Genomic DNA, 18,562 nt, shown 5'->3' with positions numbered 1-18,562 from the left:
CTTGGTAATTGCATACTACTCCATAGATTGACATAACAGAAGTAGTAGGAGTAGTATGTGTAGTATACCATTGCAAACTCAGCCAATGAAACACAGTTTGGCCAATTGCGAAAAAGCTGTATTGTCATCAGAGTTTGTGCAGCCGTTCTGAAGCAACTGCGCCGGCTGAGGCAGGCGGCTACTCACAAATTGTTCTCGCTGTACTTAAATTGCATAACTCACTGTGAAGTGATGGTGGCGCAGTCTAAAGTCAGACAAAAGTTCTTTCCAACATGCACTGCTTCATGTGTGGTGCAGATCGGGATGCGCAGCACTGTATGAAGTCAAACACACCTTGTATTTGCAGCACCATGATGGGTAGCCCCGCTCACAGGGAATCCTCAACCGCTTGACATACAGTAGCTGTATATATTAAACATTAAATATGTTCTGATTTGTCATCATTGTGATGTGTCGCACAGTATTTTTGTGTTCAGAGAGGTCAGACACATTGCTTGTCGCTGAAAATGTATGGCATAAATGTGTTTTTTGAGCAGGAAATTGACATATAATATTGGCCTTTACAATGGAAACATTACCTGAATCAACAGGATTGCAGTCTTTTTAGAACAGCCTGACTGACAGATTTATGGATGAAAAGCTACTAGTAGTTTTTGAAAGGTTCTACTGGAATCACAGAAGATGTCAAACTCGAGAAAGAATATAGAACTTCAAATAACCGATTTCTGACAGTGTCTCATAGAACATGCATGTTCTTATGGTTTTATCATTGCCTTGCCTCAAATGTAACCTTTCATTATGTTTCCATTGAACACTGTTATTAGCTGTGTTTATTATTAGCTACTTTATTAAAGGAGGCTCCCCTTACCTTGCCTGACTGCAAGAGTGGTGGTGTAGACCAGGAATAGTAGTATGTAGTTGAGAAAGCTCTGGAACACGGGAGTGTTGGCATGGTAATCATCTGCCAAGTACTTGCTGGTCAAACCAATTCCACAGATGAGCAGCGATAAGACCTGACCCAGGGCCAGAGTCAGGAGGAGTTCCCTGTGAAAGAAAGAGCAGGAGTAAGAACCATATTAGGGTGCATCTCAATCAGATCCCTAGTTAGGTAGTCAGTAAACTGGCCAAAGAAGCAGCCATTTCAAAGGCTGTCCCATTCTAAAAATCCTTACGTGGCTTCCTAAAAATTCACAACGTGCACCGTAAAAACCAGTGGGCATTGGTTGCTTACTAAATTCACTTGACTGAAATGTCTTCAGAAGTCTATTACTGAAAGTCGTTAGAGGATGAGCAGAAGTGTAAATGTATGATGAATCAAAGCCTGAGTTCCTGTCTTGTAAAAGAGATATTGTTTGTAATTATCTTTCATACCTAATGAACATGAAAGAGAAACAATTCTGAAAACTTTTAAAGGAATTGTTGAATGAAAAGCAAAAAATTCTGTCATTATGTACTCATAAAAGGAGCAAATAAGGAGAAATTTTAATGAATATTGCGGGCCATTTTTTTTAAACGATGACAGTGACTCACTTTAAAGCTTAAAAAAGGACCCAAAGGTATCATAAAAGCAGCCCGTGCAATATGTGCGTCTTATTCGCACATTGGGGTGGCTGCTCAGGTGGTAGAGCGGATCGGCTACCAATCGCAGGGTTGGTGGTTCGATTCCCAGCCCACATGACTCCACATGCCGAAGTGTCCTTGGGCAAGACACTGAACCCCAAGTTGATCCCAATGGCAGGCTAGCGCCTTGCATGGTAGCTCTGTCATCATTGGTGTGTGAATGTGAGTGTGGATGAGTGAATGAGACGCAGTGTAAAGCGCTTTGGTAACCTCTAAGGTTAAAATAAGTGCTATATAAGTGCAGACCATTTATTCAAAGCAGCAGCAACCCAACATTTAAGGCGAAGTACACACTACAGTTACATTTAAAAAATGCATTCATTTCGCTATGTTTGTGCCTTTCATCCACACTAGAATTATGTTTTCCTCAATTTAGCGTTTCGAAAGTGACCTCGATTACTGCACATTTTGAAAAACAATGATGTTAGGAAAAGAGATTCATTTTGAGTAATTTTGAGGTCACAATAGGTATTTCAGCTTTAACAGATACTAAACTCCTTAAGAGAACACATGCAATATTCTGTGAATATACTTTTCTTTCTATAGACAGTACAAGGTCTTTCACAGCAGAAAATCCCACTCCCAAAGAATGTAAAGTAGCACAGTATATACTGTGCCAACCACAAAAATAAATGTACGTGGGTCCTACACAATTAACACTTTATTCATATTCATATGGCACAACCCACTCAGACATTTATAGTATTTAGACAGGCTCTGAAGAGATGGTCTCAACAATCATTAGATCTTTCTAGAGCAGCTCCTATAACTGTCATTTATGTGACCTCCAAACAAGCAAGCCATTCAAGATCTGTTGGCTACATCCACCCTGTCTGATTTATGCTGAAATCTGTGAGGATAAATTCACACCAGCTGTCATGGTAATAAACAAACCGTCTTCTTGTAATGCATCAACAAAGTTCGGTAGTTTTGGCATTTTCTCGGTGACGTTGGACAAAGCAGACTTTATAATAGGTGTCTATGTACTAATATTAAAATACATATAATACAATATAACTACATATTGTTCAGTAAAATTCTCACAAAATGCACATTTGCTGCAACTGAGGTTGAGGTACGGGTAGGTTAAGGAGTAGGGTTAGGGTTAGGTGTAGGGCAGTGGTGGGCAACTATTTTGGTACAGGGGCCACATAGGGCTTTCGGTAGTGCATAGGGGGCCACACTGCACTCCTTTTGAGATACAATGTTCCGCATTGATTTGGTTCTTGTATCTTTTAAGCCCAGAAACAGTTGTGTACTCAATTTCAATTTACCATTTTTTACCATTACTTCCCTGTTAATTTATAATTCAATTTAACACTCTCTACATTAGGGGTATGGTTATGGTTTATGGTTCATATTCATTTCTCGCTTGCATTTGCTCACATCAATGGTTTCCCCTCCGCATGTCAATGATGCCAAGATCTAAGTTTATATTTTATTAAACTTCATCAATGAGAAGGTTTACCTAAAAATTTAGTAGCACCAAACAGCACAAGCTACCTCAAGAATGGACACAGAGTGGCCGTATCACACTTTACCTTGAGCTGAATATCGTACTAGAGATCGCTACGTTTGTTCAAAGGGGAAATCGAGAGCTAGAAAGCATGCACTCGTGTGAATTCGAAATTCGTTGCCAGATTGCACAAAATAAGTCTAACATTAGGCAGAATATTTCCAATTTGCACAAGAATAAATCTCTAATTGGGGGATTGCATCTCTTATCTGGCAACTCTGAGCATGTAAAACGCTTGTGGTCCTAATGCGACATAACTGAAATATCTGCTTTAAAATGAAAAAAATCTTTTAAGATAAATGAGCCACGGGCCAGATTAAACCATGAGGAGGGCAGCATCCGGCCCCTGGGCCAGAGGTTTCCCATGTCCTGTGCAGGGGTTAGGATTATAGGTAAGTTTAACAGTGTTAATACAGATGTAACTGAATGCAGGTACTTTAAATGTAAGTCCAATGCAATGACATGTATGTACAGAACATAATATGTGCATTGAATTCAATGCTTAAGTTCATAATAGTTAAAGAAACACATGATTTATAATGTGGGTCCGCATGGGTTGTTAGCTCCAACTGGTGGATGCCCTAACTACAGCATTTTGGTTGCTAAAAGCATCTTTCTCCATTTTTTTCAAGAAACATTTAAATCAATATCCATCCATCCATCCATCTTCAACCGCTTATCCGAAGTTGGGTTGCGGGGACAGCTGCTCCAGCAGGGGGCCCCAAACTTCCCTATCCCGAGCCACATTAACCAGCTCTGACTGGGGGACCCCGAGGCGTTCCCAGGCCAGTGTGGAGATGTAATCTCTCCACTTAATCCTGGGTCTTCCCCGAGGCCTCCTCCCAGCTGGACGTGCCTGAAACACCTCCCTAGGGAGGTCAATATATTAAATCAATATATTACAGTAAATGTTTTAACAGTGTCCATTTTTGGAGGGCTCTAAAAAGAGTCAAATGGATGCTTTTTGAAAAATTGTATGTTGCCTTTTGTGTCCCAGTTCAGAATAGTCGCAAGGGATGGCTTCGAGCCATACGCATGCTTGTGTTTGTCATTTTCCTACGGATCAAGAGTGATTGATCACATGACATCATGACACTTTGTATTGTTGGACAAGAAAAACTCTTCAAACAATGTGACCCGCATTTGTTTTACAACCATTGAAAACAGGTCAAATTGAACAACTTTGTGATGGAGCCCAATATCTCTGGGATTTAACAATATAGGGCCTTAGAAATGAAGACACAAAAATAAAAGAATATTAAGATATCGCTAATACTTCTGGAGGTATAGGCACTCCAACTAAGGAAAAACAACACAAAAAAGTGTTTTTTCACATTGGCATATAATGCAACAAGCGGTGCTGATCCATAGCTTTAATATTTTGACTTTATCATCATAAATGTTGTTACTGCAATTGAACTTTATAGGGCAGTACCGACATGGTAATTTTCAGATGGTTAGTTTAACCAGTCAATGGAATTCTTCTTTGCTGGTGTCACCAGGTATGTTTAATTATAAGTATGGTATGTGTCTAAGCGTTTGACAGTCCAATTGTCTGGATCACAGGGCTGATGTCATGGTGGGAAATCAGGCATGTGGAACCGTGTTAGAAAATGAACTGTCAATCAACTTAACTTAAAATAGGGACCTTCCCTCTCTTCAAAAGCATTCTTCCTACTCCCCAGTACACACAGCGCATACCAAATAACCCAGTGCTCACTGCGCCCACTGTATACACCCACATGGGTAACAAATGAAGCACACAGAGCGAACATGCAGTAAAATGAAAGAAATGCTGCAATATCAAAAACATGTGCTGCATTGGTACACCGTCAAAGACAAGGTGGAATAGAAAACGGTGAAAGAGAAAGCTGCAGCTAATGTGTTTGTGCCATCTTTCAGAAAAACCCACTTAGTGCTAACACAGAGATAATAAAATGAATGTTGCTTAAATCATTTTGAATTGGATTAGAGGCAGCTTGAAAATAAAAGCAGCCATCATTTAGAAATGCAATCAGGCACTCTGAAAGTGTTTTCCATACTGTACATTAAAAGTTAACTTAAGGTTAAATACATTAGACATGCTTGCCACAAATCTTCAGCTCTGAGACTTGGAAACAGTTGTTTAATACTAAGGTAATGGCTTTTATTAGACACTGAATGGTTGATTATAAAAAAAAAAAACAAATATCAAATTACATTTGCACTGTAAAATGCAATTTTAAGAAACTTGATCACTCTCGAAAATGACTTCTGAAAGTGTAACGATAAGTTGTTGATCAATATAGATTTTTCAATGAGCAATGCAATATCTACAGTGTCATTGGGCTCATTGACAAATAAGGTTGTCGGAAATAATAAAAGAGGAATCTTTTAAAAAACTAGTTTAAAACACAAGTCAGTTTCTTAGAGAAATCTGTGTGTTCATGTTGGTTTTATAATGTTTTACCTAATTTGGTCTTCCCGGTCAGTTAGCACAGGTTTTGTATATATTTTTTCAATTTACAGATCGTAAGCCTCATTGACCTGAGCTATTTGAGTGAAAAAAGCATTATTTGTGGATAATTTTGGCAATATTATATAAAATATAAAAAAAATTCTGTACTATTTATCACACTAGTGTGCTTTAATGTTTAAGCAGGAAGTTTGTTTTAAAATGTTTCACACTTGTGGTCTTCTCGGTCAAAAATGGCCGGCCTATTGATAATTGCTAATAAATCTCTCATTATGCTATATTATGACCCATAATTGGATTAGATCTTTTTATCAGCTCTATTTCTTTTAATAAGAACAGGTTTTGTATTTCTGTTTGGAACTTATTGATCATAGGCCTCCTTGACCTGGTCATATGCACAACATTTTTGAATGAAAACAAAAAAGCATTATTTGTGGATAATTTTGCTATATTAAATCAAATATGAAAAACTGGCACAAGCGTCGTGGTGACGTCACCGCCACTTAGTGGCGAATGGCGGTTGTTGTTGTTGTTGTGTGTGTGTGTGTGTGTGGTTTATGAGGATTTTTTTTATTAGGTTACAAACTAGTAATTACAAGGGTATAATGATATAAATGTGATTTATGAGGACAATTCTAGTGTCCCCATAATTCAAATCGCAATTAAAAAAAAACAACATACTAAACAATGTGTTTTTGAAAATTTTCAAATTAAAAAAGTTTTTTGTGAGGGTTAGGGGTAGTGTTAGTGGAAAGAATCTATAGTTTGTACAGTATAAAACTCATTATGTCTATGGAGAGTCCTCACAAGGATAGCCTCACCAACGTGTGTGTATGTGTGTGTGAGTATGCGTATGTGTGTGTGTGCGCGTGTGCACAGGTCTGAGGCATTCATATGGCCTTATATTCTAATAGATGAACATGCTCCTGAACACTAAATGTTTCACTTATTTTTGATCTCCCCCATTCATTTTCATTTTTGACCAGGAAGACCACAAGTGTGAGTTTGTGCCATTTTGTACAAAATAAAAGAGTTTTAAAACAAACTTCCTGGTTAAACATTAAAGCAGACTAGTGTGATAAATAGTACAGAATATTTTCATATTTTATTTAATATTGCCAAAATTATCCACACACACACACACACACACACACACACACATATATGTGTGTGTGTGTGTGTGTGTGTGTGTGTGTGTATGTGTGAGCGTGTATTTATCACTTTGTGGGGACCAAATGTCCCCATAAGGATAGTAAAACCCGAAATTTTTGACCTTGTGGGGACATTTTGTCGGTCCCCATGAGGAAAACAGCTTATAAATCATACTAAATTATGTTTTTTGAAAATGTAAAAATGCAGAAAGTTTTCTGTGAGGGTTAGGTTTAGGGGTAGGGTTAGGTTTAGGGGATAGAATATAAAGTTTGTACAGTATAAAAACCATTATGTCTATGGAAAGTCCCCATAAAACATGGAAACACAACATGTGTGTGTGTGTGTGTGTGTGTGTGTGTGTGTGTGTGTGTGTGTGTGTGTGTGTGTGGATTATTACACTATTCACTTACATTGTATGAACCTACAGAGCTGAAATATTCTTCTAAAAATCTTTGTTTATGATCTGTAGAAGAAAAAGTCATGCACATCCGGGATGGCATATGGGTGAGTAAATGAGATATTTTTCATTTTTGGGTGAACTATCCCTTTAAGCCCCAGAAAAAATACAGAAATTACAAAATTGAAAACATGTTCATCATAGAAGGATGTATTCAAGTAATGTTTTTGTGTGAATTGCATTTTTGATGTATTTTTGTATATAAAACCTAAAAAATATATACTTAATAATATTTTTAAATGTGAATAAATCTATATTTTACAGTAAACAAAGAAGAAAACTAATAGCCATTCTATTTTAGCAAGATATCGTACCAAAGATGTACAAAACTATACACAGGTGAAAAACTCACAAGTCTCTCCACCAGGTTTTCCAAAGGAAAAATGACAACAAACACTGTTCCTCAGCATTTCAGCGGTCATGCCGATAATTGAGCGATGGCAAATTTTATAATAACAGTATTAAACTGATAGAGCAGATATCCTACATCTCATATCTCTATCCCCATGGGCTTTTGTGGCCATTTTCTCCTTTTCTCAAAGACTACAGGCTTTTGCAGTGAACATCAAGGTCTTCAGACAAAAGGCAACACAGTCTCCAAAAAAACACTGAGCATAAACACTACATGGCCGAAAATATATCGGTCAAAATTCCCTTCTATTCAAATGACTCCATGTAAATTTTAAATAAACATAGAACACTGATAATATACTTTGTATTTAAGCAAATATACAGTAACAGTATTAAGAATTTAGCATCTCTGTGGTAGTGTCAAACTTCTGAAGAACAGACCCTTCAGTCTTTGGATATTAAATATTGAAATGTCATATATGATTAAGGCCTTTCATGTGTTTTGGAAAGGTTTGAAACACACATGCAGAGCTCGCTGTGACCACCAGTATACCACAAAGGTAGAAATTTGCATTTAGATAGAAACCAATTTGCTTTTCTCTATCGCAATTTTATTTACCATGAAATATGTCAAGGTTTTTTCTTTTTGGTCTATGTAACATTGCCCCAAGAGGTATTACCTGGCTAGAAGTTTAAATTAATTTGGTTTATAGCTCCTGTAAGGCACCCTTTTTCATTATGGTGTCAAAAGAGTGACAAGGACAAAAAAGAAACTGATATGAAATTCATTTACGCTTTACTGCCCTTCACCTGTTCCTGCTTTTCCTCAAAACAAAAGGGGGGGCTGTTAATGGCTGGCAGCCTCAGTCACCATTCACATGCATTGCATATGTTTTCTATACAATATGAAACCTTTCACCTCAGTCCAGCATTTACTGCCTCAATGAAAGGATCTGTGTTGTATTTGTGGAATTCTAGTGTGCTTCACAAGGACAGGTCTGTGATAAGGACAGACAGAATTGGAAAAAGAGCAATTAAATGGTCTGCACTTGTATAGCGCTTTTTTAACCTTAACGGTATTCAATGTGCTTTACACTTCCGCTGTGAAGTTATGTGGGCCTGTAATCGAACCGCCAACCCTACGATTAATGGCCAACGCTACCTCCTGATCCACAGCCGCCCCTGCTGAAGCAAACACAAACCGAGCTCAGGACACAATGAGCCCTGGCCTCTGCTGCAAAAGCATCTTATGTTAAACTCCAGGGCCATAAACACAGCTTTGTTAGACAAAGTATAACAAGTGTGTGCATTATAATTTTCAGGGACGTTTTCCGTTCAACAGGAATATCGTGAAAAAAGTAATTTAGAGTTGACTTTCTTTTCCTGTTCTTGAAGTGATGCATGATGTCTTTAAAGGGATAGTTCACCCACAAATGAAATATTCTGTCCTCATTTACACACCATCATATCATTTAAACCCCTTATGGGATTAAGGTGTTTTAAAGAACCTTTTCATGTGTAGTGTTTAAATACCCCTGCAGTGCCCCCTGGAGTGAGTTATTTTTGTATGTGACACTGCACAACCGGTAGAGGGGGGCAGAGTGTAGACTAAAAATTAAATACTGTATATAATATAGTAAACATGTGAACAAATGGGTTATGTCTGCTCTACTGTATTAGTTTTATCTATTTAAATTTTTATAGCTGTAGAAAACTAATGAACAAATAATATCAGCAGTGTGGCTTGCCTATATGCATTGTTTGACTTCTCAGACATTTTGTGGGTGTGTGTGTGTATGTGATTATTTGTCTGTTTGACAAATGCTTATGTAAACAGACTTGGCTGCATGCATCGGATAATTATGCTCGATCAGCATGTTTTCACTGTGATTATATTGTATAAGTTTGAAACTTTTATTGTGATGCTTTTATGATAGTCTGTTTCAAAAAATGATTTCTGTATTATATACCTGAAAAGATTGTTTGAGTTGATGTCTGTGTGAATGAAAACCGCATCTGCACCTAATAAGTAGACGTAGCAGCATGCATGGGAAGACTGCATGTTTAGATGTGATGGCTGTGCATATGTAAGCTGTGAACTGTTATCGTGGTACTTTGGTGACAATAAGGCTGTTTGTTACATAAAATAAACATACTATGTGCTTGAAAATATTCTTTGAGTAGCTGTTTCTTTGCTGAATGACAACCACTACTAATGTAAACAAATGGCAGCATTTGATAGATTGCGTTTGATGTATTGACTGTGCGTACAAGAGCTGTAAACTTTGGTGATGCGTTGGATGCATGTATATAAAATAAACATATTCTGTGGTTTAAAAAACTGTATGAGTATCTGATTGAGCGAATATAAATTACATACGCTTAACCAGTGCAGCCTGTGACGGTGCAAATGCCGATTTGAATCTGCCAGCTTGTAAACATATCTGGCTGTTGCAGAAACACATATGTGTGTTGCTACTCTGCGGGGCCCAGTTATTATCCGTCACAAATGTGTGACAGTACGTATGAAAGGGTTAATATCTCTGTCTGTCTTTTCGATAATGGCAGCGAATAGCGCTTCACTTTTAAGCTTAAAAAAAGCACCCAAATGTATAATAAAAACAGTCAATGGGATCCATACTATGGGTTTTGTTGAGAAACAATTCGAAAATCCTGATGTCCATTGTGCATTCATGAGTGTTTTTAGAGTATCCCAAGACTTTCACCCACTGTTGCACTTGTGTATATGGTTGAATGACAATAAAGGGATTTGATTTGGTAGCTCGTTCACACACATATTCAAGATGTGAATGAGTAATAGACTAATCAAGTCTTCGTTCTGCACCAACTCGTTCTGTCAACTATTAAAAACACTACTCAAATATTGTATAGCAAATTAATGCTGGGCTAGTTGTTACACACATGGTTTAAAAGTTTCCACACACACACTGGTAAGACGAAACCAGAGGCTATTTAGCAGAGATGGAACACTTCTATTAAAATGAATGGGATAAATTGGAACGCCCAACCAAGGAGCTCTGAGCGCCCAACGGAAAGGAAGTCTCGCCTTACGGGTAAAAGAGCCAATCACCTTTTAGATAGACATCACCTATCAATCATCTCAAGAATGCGCATGCGTATTAGCTATACAATTAGCTTTTTTTTTTTTTTTTTTCATAATCTGAGGTAAAGAAGGACAATTTCTGATTCCAATGTTGTCTGATTGGTTTGCACTTTAATTTACAGTACATGTACTTTCAGTATACTTACAATGTACTTACCCATGAAAGTACTGAGTAATATTAGGTAACATCATATATTTAATATGGGTAAAGTTTAGGGTTAGGTTTAGTGTTAGTACCTAGAAATGACTACAGTTGTTGTAAGTATATACTATGTAAATGTAGAACAGTACTGTAAAAACTATAAAGTGTTACCTCAGATTTTACTGCTGAATTGAAATATGTTCTTTGATTGTAATCTTGACCAACCATTTGAGTTTCAGTCTTTGCCCATTCAAGTAGATAGGAGCTGCACTGTCATGACCAGAAAAGCTTCCAAGGAGCATTCCAAAGATGTTAGAAAGACTTTGAAACATCTAGGTTACGGATGTAACCTCCGTTCCCTGATGGAGGGAACGAGATGTTGTGTCGTCCCGACCACATCGCTGAACCGAGCCACTGTTGCGGCCAAACCTCATTGTGGGCTCCTCAGAAAAATGCTGAATAAAACAGATGCATTTCCCTCCCTTTATACCCATACGTCCGGGGGCGGTTATTAAAAACGGTTATTCAATATTTTGAACAACACAATATCTAAAATAATTTCATGATTATTACTTCGACTAGTCAAATTAATTCAGCTTAGTATTCCCCATCTCTTTTAACTGTAGAATTTAGCTAATCTACTTTATTATCTTGTATGGGTTACCAATTACATTGAGGAGAAAATATTATACACTGAAAATCTTCCCCTTTGCTGCAGCTCTCAAATCACTGTCTCCGTTGTGCATTTTGAACACACATGAGAACCATACAGTGCATGAAGACTCACAAAGCAAAAAGACTTAAAGATGAGGGTGACCAAATGATGACCGAAATGTCTTTTCTACAATACATTTAACAATTGTAAAAGTCTAAATGACATCAAGCAACGATAACTACTGAAAAACACTGTTTAAATGGATAAGCTTGTAGTAACCACAGTAATAATGTCTGTGTTCTTCCATGGAAGTGCCTCAAAGTGTGAACTTCAAGCCCTTGTTCGAGTCATTTACCACCAGCTCTCTTCTTCAAGGGTATCAGCCCTTCAATCCAGTAGCAAACTGAATGTTCCTCACTGAAAATCCCATGATGCCTTGTCTCTCAGTTGCCCGCCAGCATGACTGCCATTAACTATTCACTGAAACAAGACAGCTCTTGCTGTTTACTTGGGATTAAGGCAGACAAACATCAGTTCTACTAGCTTCACAAGAGCTAGCGATCATTTCTTCAAACTACGGAACTCTGTGAACTCAATAATTGGGTGAATTGTGGCACTGAAGTCTGTTTTTTTTTTTTAAAGATGACATGAGTGGGTGAGGAGTCGTAAACAACTCAAAACTTACAGGCAGTTCACAGACAGATAGAAGCTAGCTAGTGAGAGAAATTCATCAAAATGTAAATCCTGATACCTTCTGTCAAGAAGGCTTATTAATCTACGAAAACAAATTGGTAGATGAGGAAACGTTTTAGATTTCCGTCTGAAATATGACTGGAATTTAATTCAGAGATATGTATGAGCATCACTCGAATTTTTAACAAGCTGGTGAGTCCGAAAAATGGAACATGGGGGTCTTTTAAAACATTTTAGCTATACAGCAAGTGTTAATAAAAAAAATAAAAATAAAAATAAATAAATATATATATATATATTATTCAGCTATACTTTGTTTTCTGATAAGAATGTCTTTTAAAATGCACTCTTTTGTCATGTCATATTAATTAATTTTAGTCAACTGTAACAGACTAAAACGGAATATAATTTTAAGCAACAAAAATATTGTAATTAAAAAAATATATATTTTTATTAAAAAGTGGAATCACAGTTATAGCTCCTAATAAAAAATACAAAATCCCATCTACTTAAACATAAAAACTTTGTTGATGCCTTAACATTTAAAGTAAAATCAATGCATCTGTACAAATAATTTTCAATTGGTCTTAAAAATGGACTAATGTAAAATAATGAGTTTAAAAGTTTTTGTAAAGCCACAAGGATTTTACTTAAAACTTTAAAGGAATAGTTCACCCAAAAATTAAAATTCTCTCATTATTCACTTACCTTGATGACATCCCAGATGTGTTTGACTGCCTTTCTTCAGCAGAACACAAATGAAGATTTTAAGAAGATAGAGCTCTGTGGGGTCCTTATAATGGAAGTAAAAAGGTGCCAGCACTTTGACTTCCAAAAGTAAAATTTAGGCAGCATAAAGGTAATCCACACAACTCCAGCCGATCAGTGAATGTCTTCTGAAGCAAATCGATAGGTTTGTGTAAAAAATAAAAGATAATTAAAACATTGTTAACTTTTAAGCGCTTCCAGCCAGCAGCTGACTCGAAGCATGATGCAAGCGTGTCTGCAAGTTCACGCGAGAATTCGGAAGAGGCGCTTGCTTACAACAGAAGAACGAATGTCACGCGAGAGATCGGCCATTTCAAACAGCATCAGAACCCTGGATGGAAGTGCTGATTTAAAGTTAAAAACATTTGAAGTATAGATTGTTTCTTGCATAAACCTATCGATTCACTTCAGAAGACATTCACTGATCGGCTGGAGTCGCATTGATTACTTTTATGCTGCCTAAATGTGACTTTTGGACCGTCAAAGAGCTGGCACCCATGTACTTCCATTTTAAGGACCTGAAAGAGCTCTATCTTCTTCTAAATATCTTCACCTGTGTTCTGCTGAAGAAAGGCAGACATACATATCTGGGATGGCATCAGGGTAAGTGAATAATGAGAGAATTAACATTTTTGGGTGAATCGTTCTTTTAAGGCAGCAATAAAACTTGTGTTTTTAAGTTAGGGTTAAGTAGATGGATTTTTTTTTTTTACAGTGTACATATTCCTCCAAAATTTTAAACACTGATTTTATATCAGACTAAAACAACAATTAATTTTCTTAAATGTCATGTAAGTTTGCCTTTAGTTTGGCCCAAATCGTACCGGTCTGGTTTCTACAAAGTCAGACTAACAGACCTTGATAATGCAGTTGTTGCTCGGCCTCATCTATCATGTTTACACGCTAATCGCAATTTATAGACCCTTCATCGGCAAACATTTTTGTCAATAATATGATTGACAAGATTAATACTGTACAAACCTGGTAGGATACAAGTATATCTAAAGGCCTTCACCCGAATCACACCATACAAATGTCTCAGACATAAAACCTTCAACAAAAGAGTCTAATTTTCCAAACATCTTGAATCAAAAATTGGTTTACTCAAATGGATGTACTGTCAGATCGATGGGCTGCATTTTACAACAAAAAGCAAATCGGAAAACTCCTCTGAAACAACTGTGAAACAACAGCTTTGAAGTCAATCTGACAAAAGTGGGATCTATCTGATAATCTTTTGACATACTTTCTTTGAAAGAGTCAAGTGAAAAGCTACAAATCTTATTTACAGAGCTTCGGTGTAAGAAAAGAAAGACCGTTTAAGGATTTATTTAGTTTTCTTCTCACTAGTATCTCCAGGCATGTCCTCATCAGGGCTCCATGATAATTCTGAAGGTCCAATCAAACATCATTTTCTCCCAAAACCAGATCAATACAGATCAGTGGGGTGACCTATATGGACTCTTCTCTAGGGGTAAATATACATCAAGAGCTAATTTCATTCCTATTCAAGGCAACTCCTTCCCTCTTTTTTTTTATTTTTATTTTTTTTATTGCAAATTAACAAAAGAGTAACACATACAAGGGAGTGAGACACATATACAATACAGAAGAGAGAAAAAGCACAAAAACAAAAACAACGAAATACAAAACAGCCCAACACAGTCATCGATAAAGTGGTGTATGTAGACAGATGAGATCCTTTCTGTGACGCTAAGTATAGATAGGGGCAGTCCGGTAGTATCAGTATATTTTTAGTAAGGGTATTAATCGCCCCAACAATCACAACAACAACAGCAATATATTAATATTAGTGGTGATAGTATCAATGATAATATTTATAATGATAATTCATGACAATAATAGGAGCATTAGCTCTAGCAATCTATAATAATAATAGTGACAATAGTACTAATAACAATACATTTAGGTCAGTCAATAATGTCACCGTACCTGCTCTAATCTCTAGGTCAGGGGGCTGATCCACAACTGCCAGTGAGCTCCACACAGATACCGACACCTCTCCTCTATTCAATATTCCGATTCCCCTCACCGCGCCAGCGACACCCAACCCCGTAGTTAAGCTTCTAGGCTCCATTGAGGTGTCCTCTTTAAAAAAAAAAAAAGAAAGTACGCCGGGGCACCATAACAGGCACCTCCAAACCAAGCTCCCTTAGTCTGTTTGTGACCTGACGTAACCAAATGTTATGGGTGGTTGGCCCTCTTACCCCCTTCCTTTTTTTTTTTTTCCCTTTCCTTTCTAATCTTTTTTTTTTCCATCTTTTTTTTTCCTTTTTTCTTCTTCTCCTTTCCCCCCTTTCCTTTCCCCCTTTTTAAATTTTTCCCTTCCATGGCTTTGAGCAAGGTGTGCACTGGTTAGCTCCCCAGCCAGAGACACCACATCCAACCCAGGTATCAAATCAATGATTCTTTAACACGAGGGAGGGATCTGGCCAGAGGCAGTGAAAGGGAAGGGCCAGTCAGTCCAATCACTGATTCTGTAATGATTATGCCAACAGGATATGCCAGTTGCACCCACCAACAGCACCTAGAACAGACGCCCGACCCAGACCATTTATATTTTTAACAAAATGTTATACATATTTATACGTAATATTTTCTGAATTGTCATTTATATAGAAAGAGAGAGGAAGGGAAGACTAATCAACTCCTTCCCTCTTGATACTAGCTCACTTCATTTATTATATAGCTCTGAAAAAAATTAAGAGACCACAGCAAATGTATCATTTTCTTGGTTTACTATTTATAGGAATGTGTTTGAGTAAAATTTATATTTTTGTTTTATTCTATAAAGTACTGACAACAAAATAATAATATTGTAATTTAGAGCAAACCAGATCATCACCGATCCTCCACCTGTCATCTTATGGTTAGACGGAGACCTTCAAGCAACAGGGTTTTGCACCCACTGTGAAATTTGGTGGAGGATCTGTGATGATCTGTGATGATCTGGGGGTGCTTCAGCAAGGCTGGAATACGGCAGATTCGTCTTTGTGAAGGACGCATGAATTACACCTGAAAGAAAACTTGCTTCCTTCTGCTCTGACAATGTTCCCCAACTCTGAGGATTGGTTTTTCCAGCAGGACAATGCTCCATGCCACATAGCCAGGTCAATCAAGGTGTGGATGGAGGACCACCAGATCAAGACCCTGTCATGGCCAGCCCAATCTCCAGACCAGAACCTCATTAAAAACCTATGGATTTTGTGTGCCAGGAGTGGCATAAAGTCACCCAACAGCAATGTGAAAGACTGGTAGAGAGCATGCCAAGACGCATGAAAGCTGTGATTGAAAATCAGGGTTGTTCCACCAATTATTGATTTCTGAACTCTTCCTAAATTAAAACATTAGCATTTTGTTTTTTAAAAATGAATATGATCTTGTTTTCTTTGCATTATTCGAGGTCTGAAAACACTGCATCATTTCTGTTATTTTTACCAGTTGTCATTGTCAAATAAATGCTCTAAATGACTAAATGTTTATTTGGAATCTGGGATAAATGTTGTCAGTACTTTATAGAATAAAACAAAAATGTTCATTTTACTCAAACGCAAACCTATAAATAGTTATTCCAGAGAAACTGAACATTTTGCAGTGGTCTCTTATTTTTTTTTCCAGAGCTGTAAATCGTAACATGTATCTCCAAATAAAAACATTTTCAAGATGAAAAAAATATTTTCTCATAAACAATCTTACAAGATACTTGTTAAACAGACAGCCTGATTAAACATCTTTTCATTGGTCATTTCGATGCACAAAGTAGGAAGAGGTCATTCTGCGCATTTCGTCTATGGTAAAAATTCGAAATTGCCAAAAGTGGAGATACGTGTTTTTCATTGGACAGCAATGACATTCTAAAAATGAGTCATTTTTAAAGTGGAACATTTACCTCCAGTGGTACGTCACCAAATGACAGAAAATGTTAAAAAAAATGTGAGCTTTATTTAAATTGTCATGTTTATTTTATGTTTTATTTTTAATTGTCTAATGATTCAGAAAAAATATATTCTGAAAAATTAAAAAAAACCTAACATTTTGCTTGTGGAACATCTAAATTAAATGATTTTATTTAAGTCAAAAATATTATTTAAAATGACTGATCATTAGATTACACCATTAACATTACATTAGGTTATACCAACAAAATTACTATCAATCAATCAATCAATCTATCTATCTATCTATCTATCAATCTATCTATCTATCTATCATTTGGCGTTCACACTAAATATCCAATCTAGAATATTACATAAAATCTAGAATATCATAGTATATTACAAACCAGGTATTATCAAACTATTTAAATTGTATTGTACAGTATCTACAGTTTAAGAGAATTCCTGTTTTAGTTTTTTTTTTTGCCAACAATATATTGGAAGATGACACTACTATTAAAATGGATAGTTCACCCAAAAGAAAAGAAAAGAATGAAAGTCATGCACAACCGGGATGCCAAGAGTGTGAGTAAATGAAGAGAGACTTTTCATTTTTGGGTGAACTATCCCTTTAAATAAGCAAATGTTTGCTTGTCATGCCGCAGGACCATTGAACTGACAAATAGGTAAAAAAATAAAAGTCATAAATAAAACAGTGACCTTATAAATAAAAATAAATAAACAAATATTGGGCAATATGATAAAGATGCAATATATTGTGCATTCTTAACAGCACTTTTCAATAAACCACGAGTTCTTAAAAAAAACCTGATAGGGAGAAATCATAGGACATGAAAAATGTATTTGAGTTGAAATGATTTTATTATGTGAGAAGAGACCATGGAGTGATACAAGAGACACTAGAACATTGTAGAAGATTGGTTGCCAGGGACAACGGCAGGAACAAATATACAGTTTATGGATCATTTTACAAAAAATATAAGACCATAGAATCCTATAACTGACCAATTTAGAATCATGTATTCCAGGGAGCCATGAGATAATTACATCAGACAAGCATAAACTAAAAGGACATGATCACTTTGAGCTTTAAACTAGATTGGATGGATGAATTCATCTGGATCACTTCTGTGAGGATACATTTATTTATTTATTATTTACCCCACCCCCCGCTCTATAGGTAGCCCTCTACTGCATTAATTTCCCCTCTCCTAAAGCACATAATAGACCACCTATAGTGCCTGAGCACAGCAAAGCATAACACTGAAATCTAATATCCTGCCTCGGAGACGACCCCCTGGTGTAATCTACGGTGCTTCAAGATGCAATTAGGGGATCTAATGGCTGGGTTCTGTGTCTCGAAATCAACACTGCTAATGTAGTTCAGGATTTCTGGAGAGTTCCAGACAATATTTTCACCTCTCTAAAACAAGAAGCCTAAAACTAGACTCCCTGTTGGGTCTTCGTCACCCAGCTGGACTGGCTTTCCTATATTTATCGAAAATAGCGCATGTTTCATTTAACTAATTCACTAAGGGATTACGGAGAGCACAAAAGAGATTTCTCTCTCAAATAGGACGAATATTTTTAATCAAAAGTGGTCTAACTGTGCTTGGTTTGGAATTGGCCTCAACGAGGGATTTTACTCAGGATTTAACCTCTGAGGTAAAGCTACCACAACTTTGATAATAAATCAAAAAGTGCCATCCAAT

At 36.8% G+C, this 18,562-nt stretch overlaps 1 protein-coding gene across 1 annotated transcript in view; it reads right to left on the bottom strand.

Moving 5' to 3' along the window:
* Window positions 1-18,562, bottom strand: part of LOC127621599 (solute carrier family 35 member F1-like) — a 117,954-nt gene that overhangs the window by 62,507 nt on the left and 36,885 nt on the right. Inside the window, exon 2 of the mRNA XM_052095265.1 lies at window positions 869-1,044. Within this exon, the coding sequence (XP_051951225.1) occupies window positions 869-1,044 (176 nt within the window). The remainder of the gene's footprint in view (window positions 1-868; window positions 1,045-18,562) is intronic.

This window comes from Xyrauchen texanus, chromosome 28 (genome assembly GCF_025860055.1).
Source record: "Xyrauchen texanus isolate HMW12.3.18 chromosome 28, RBS_HiC_50CHRs, whole genome shotgun sequence".
NCBI lineage: Eukaryota > Metazoa > Chordata > Actinopteri > Cypriniformes > Catostomidae > Xyrauchen > Xyrauchen texanus.
The sequence above is the reverse complement of the archived record's forward strand: the minus strand, read 5'-3'. Positions and strand labels throughout refer to the sequence as shown.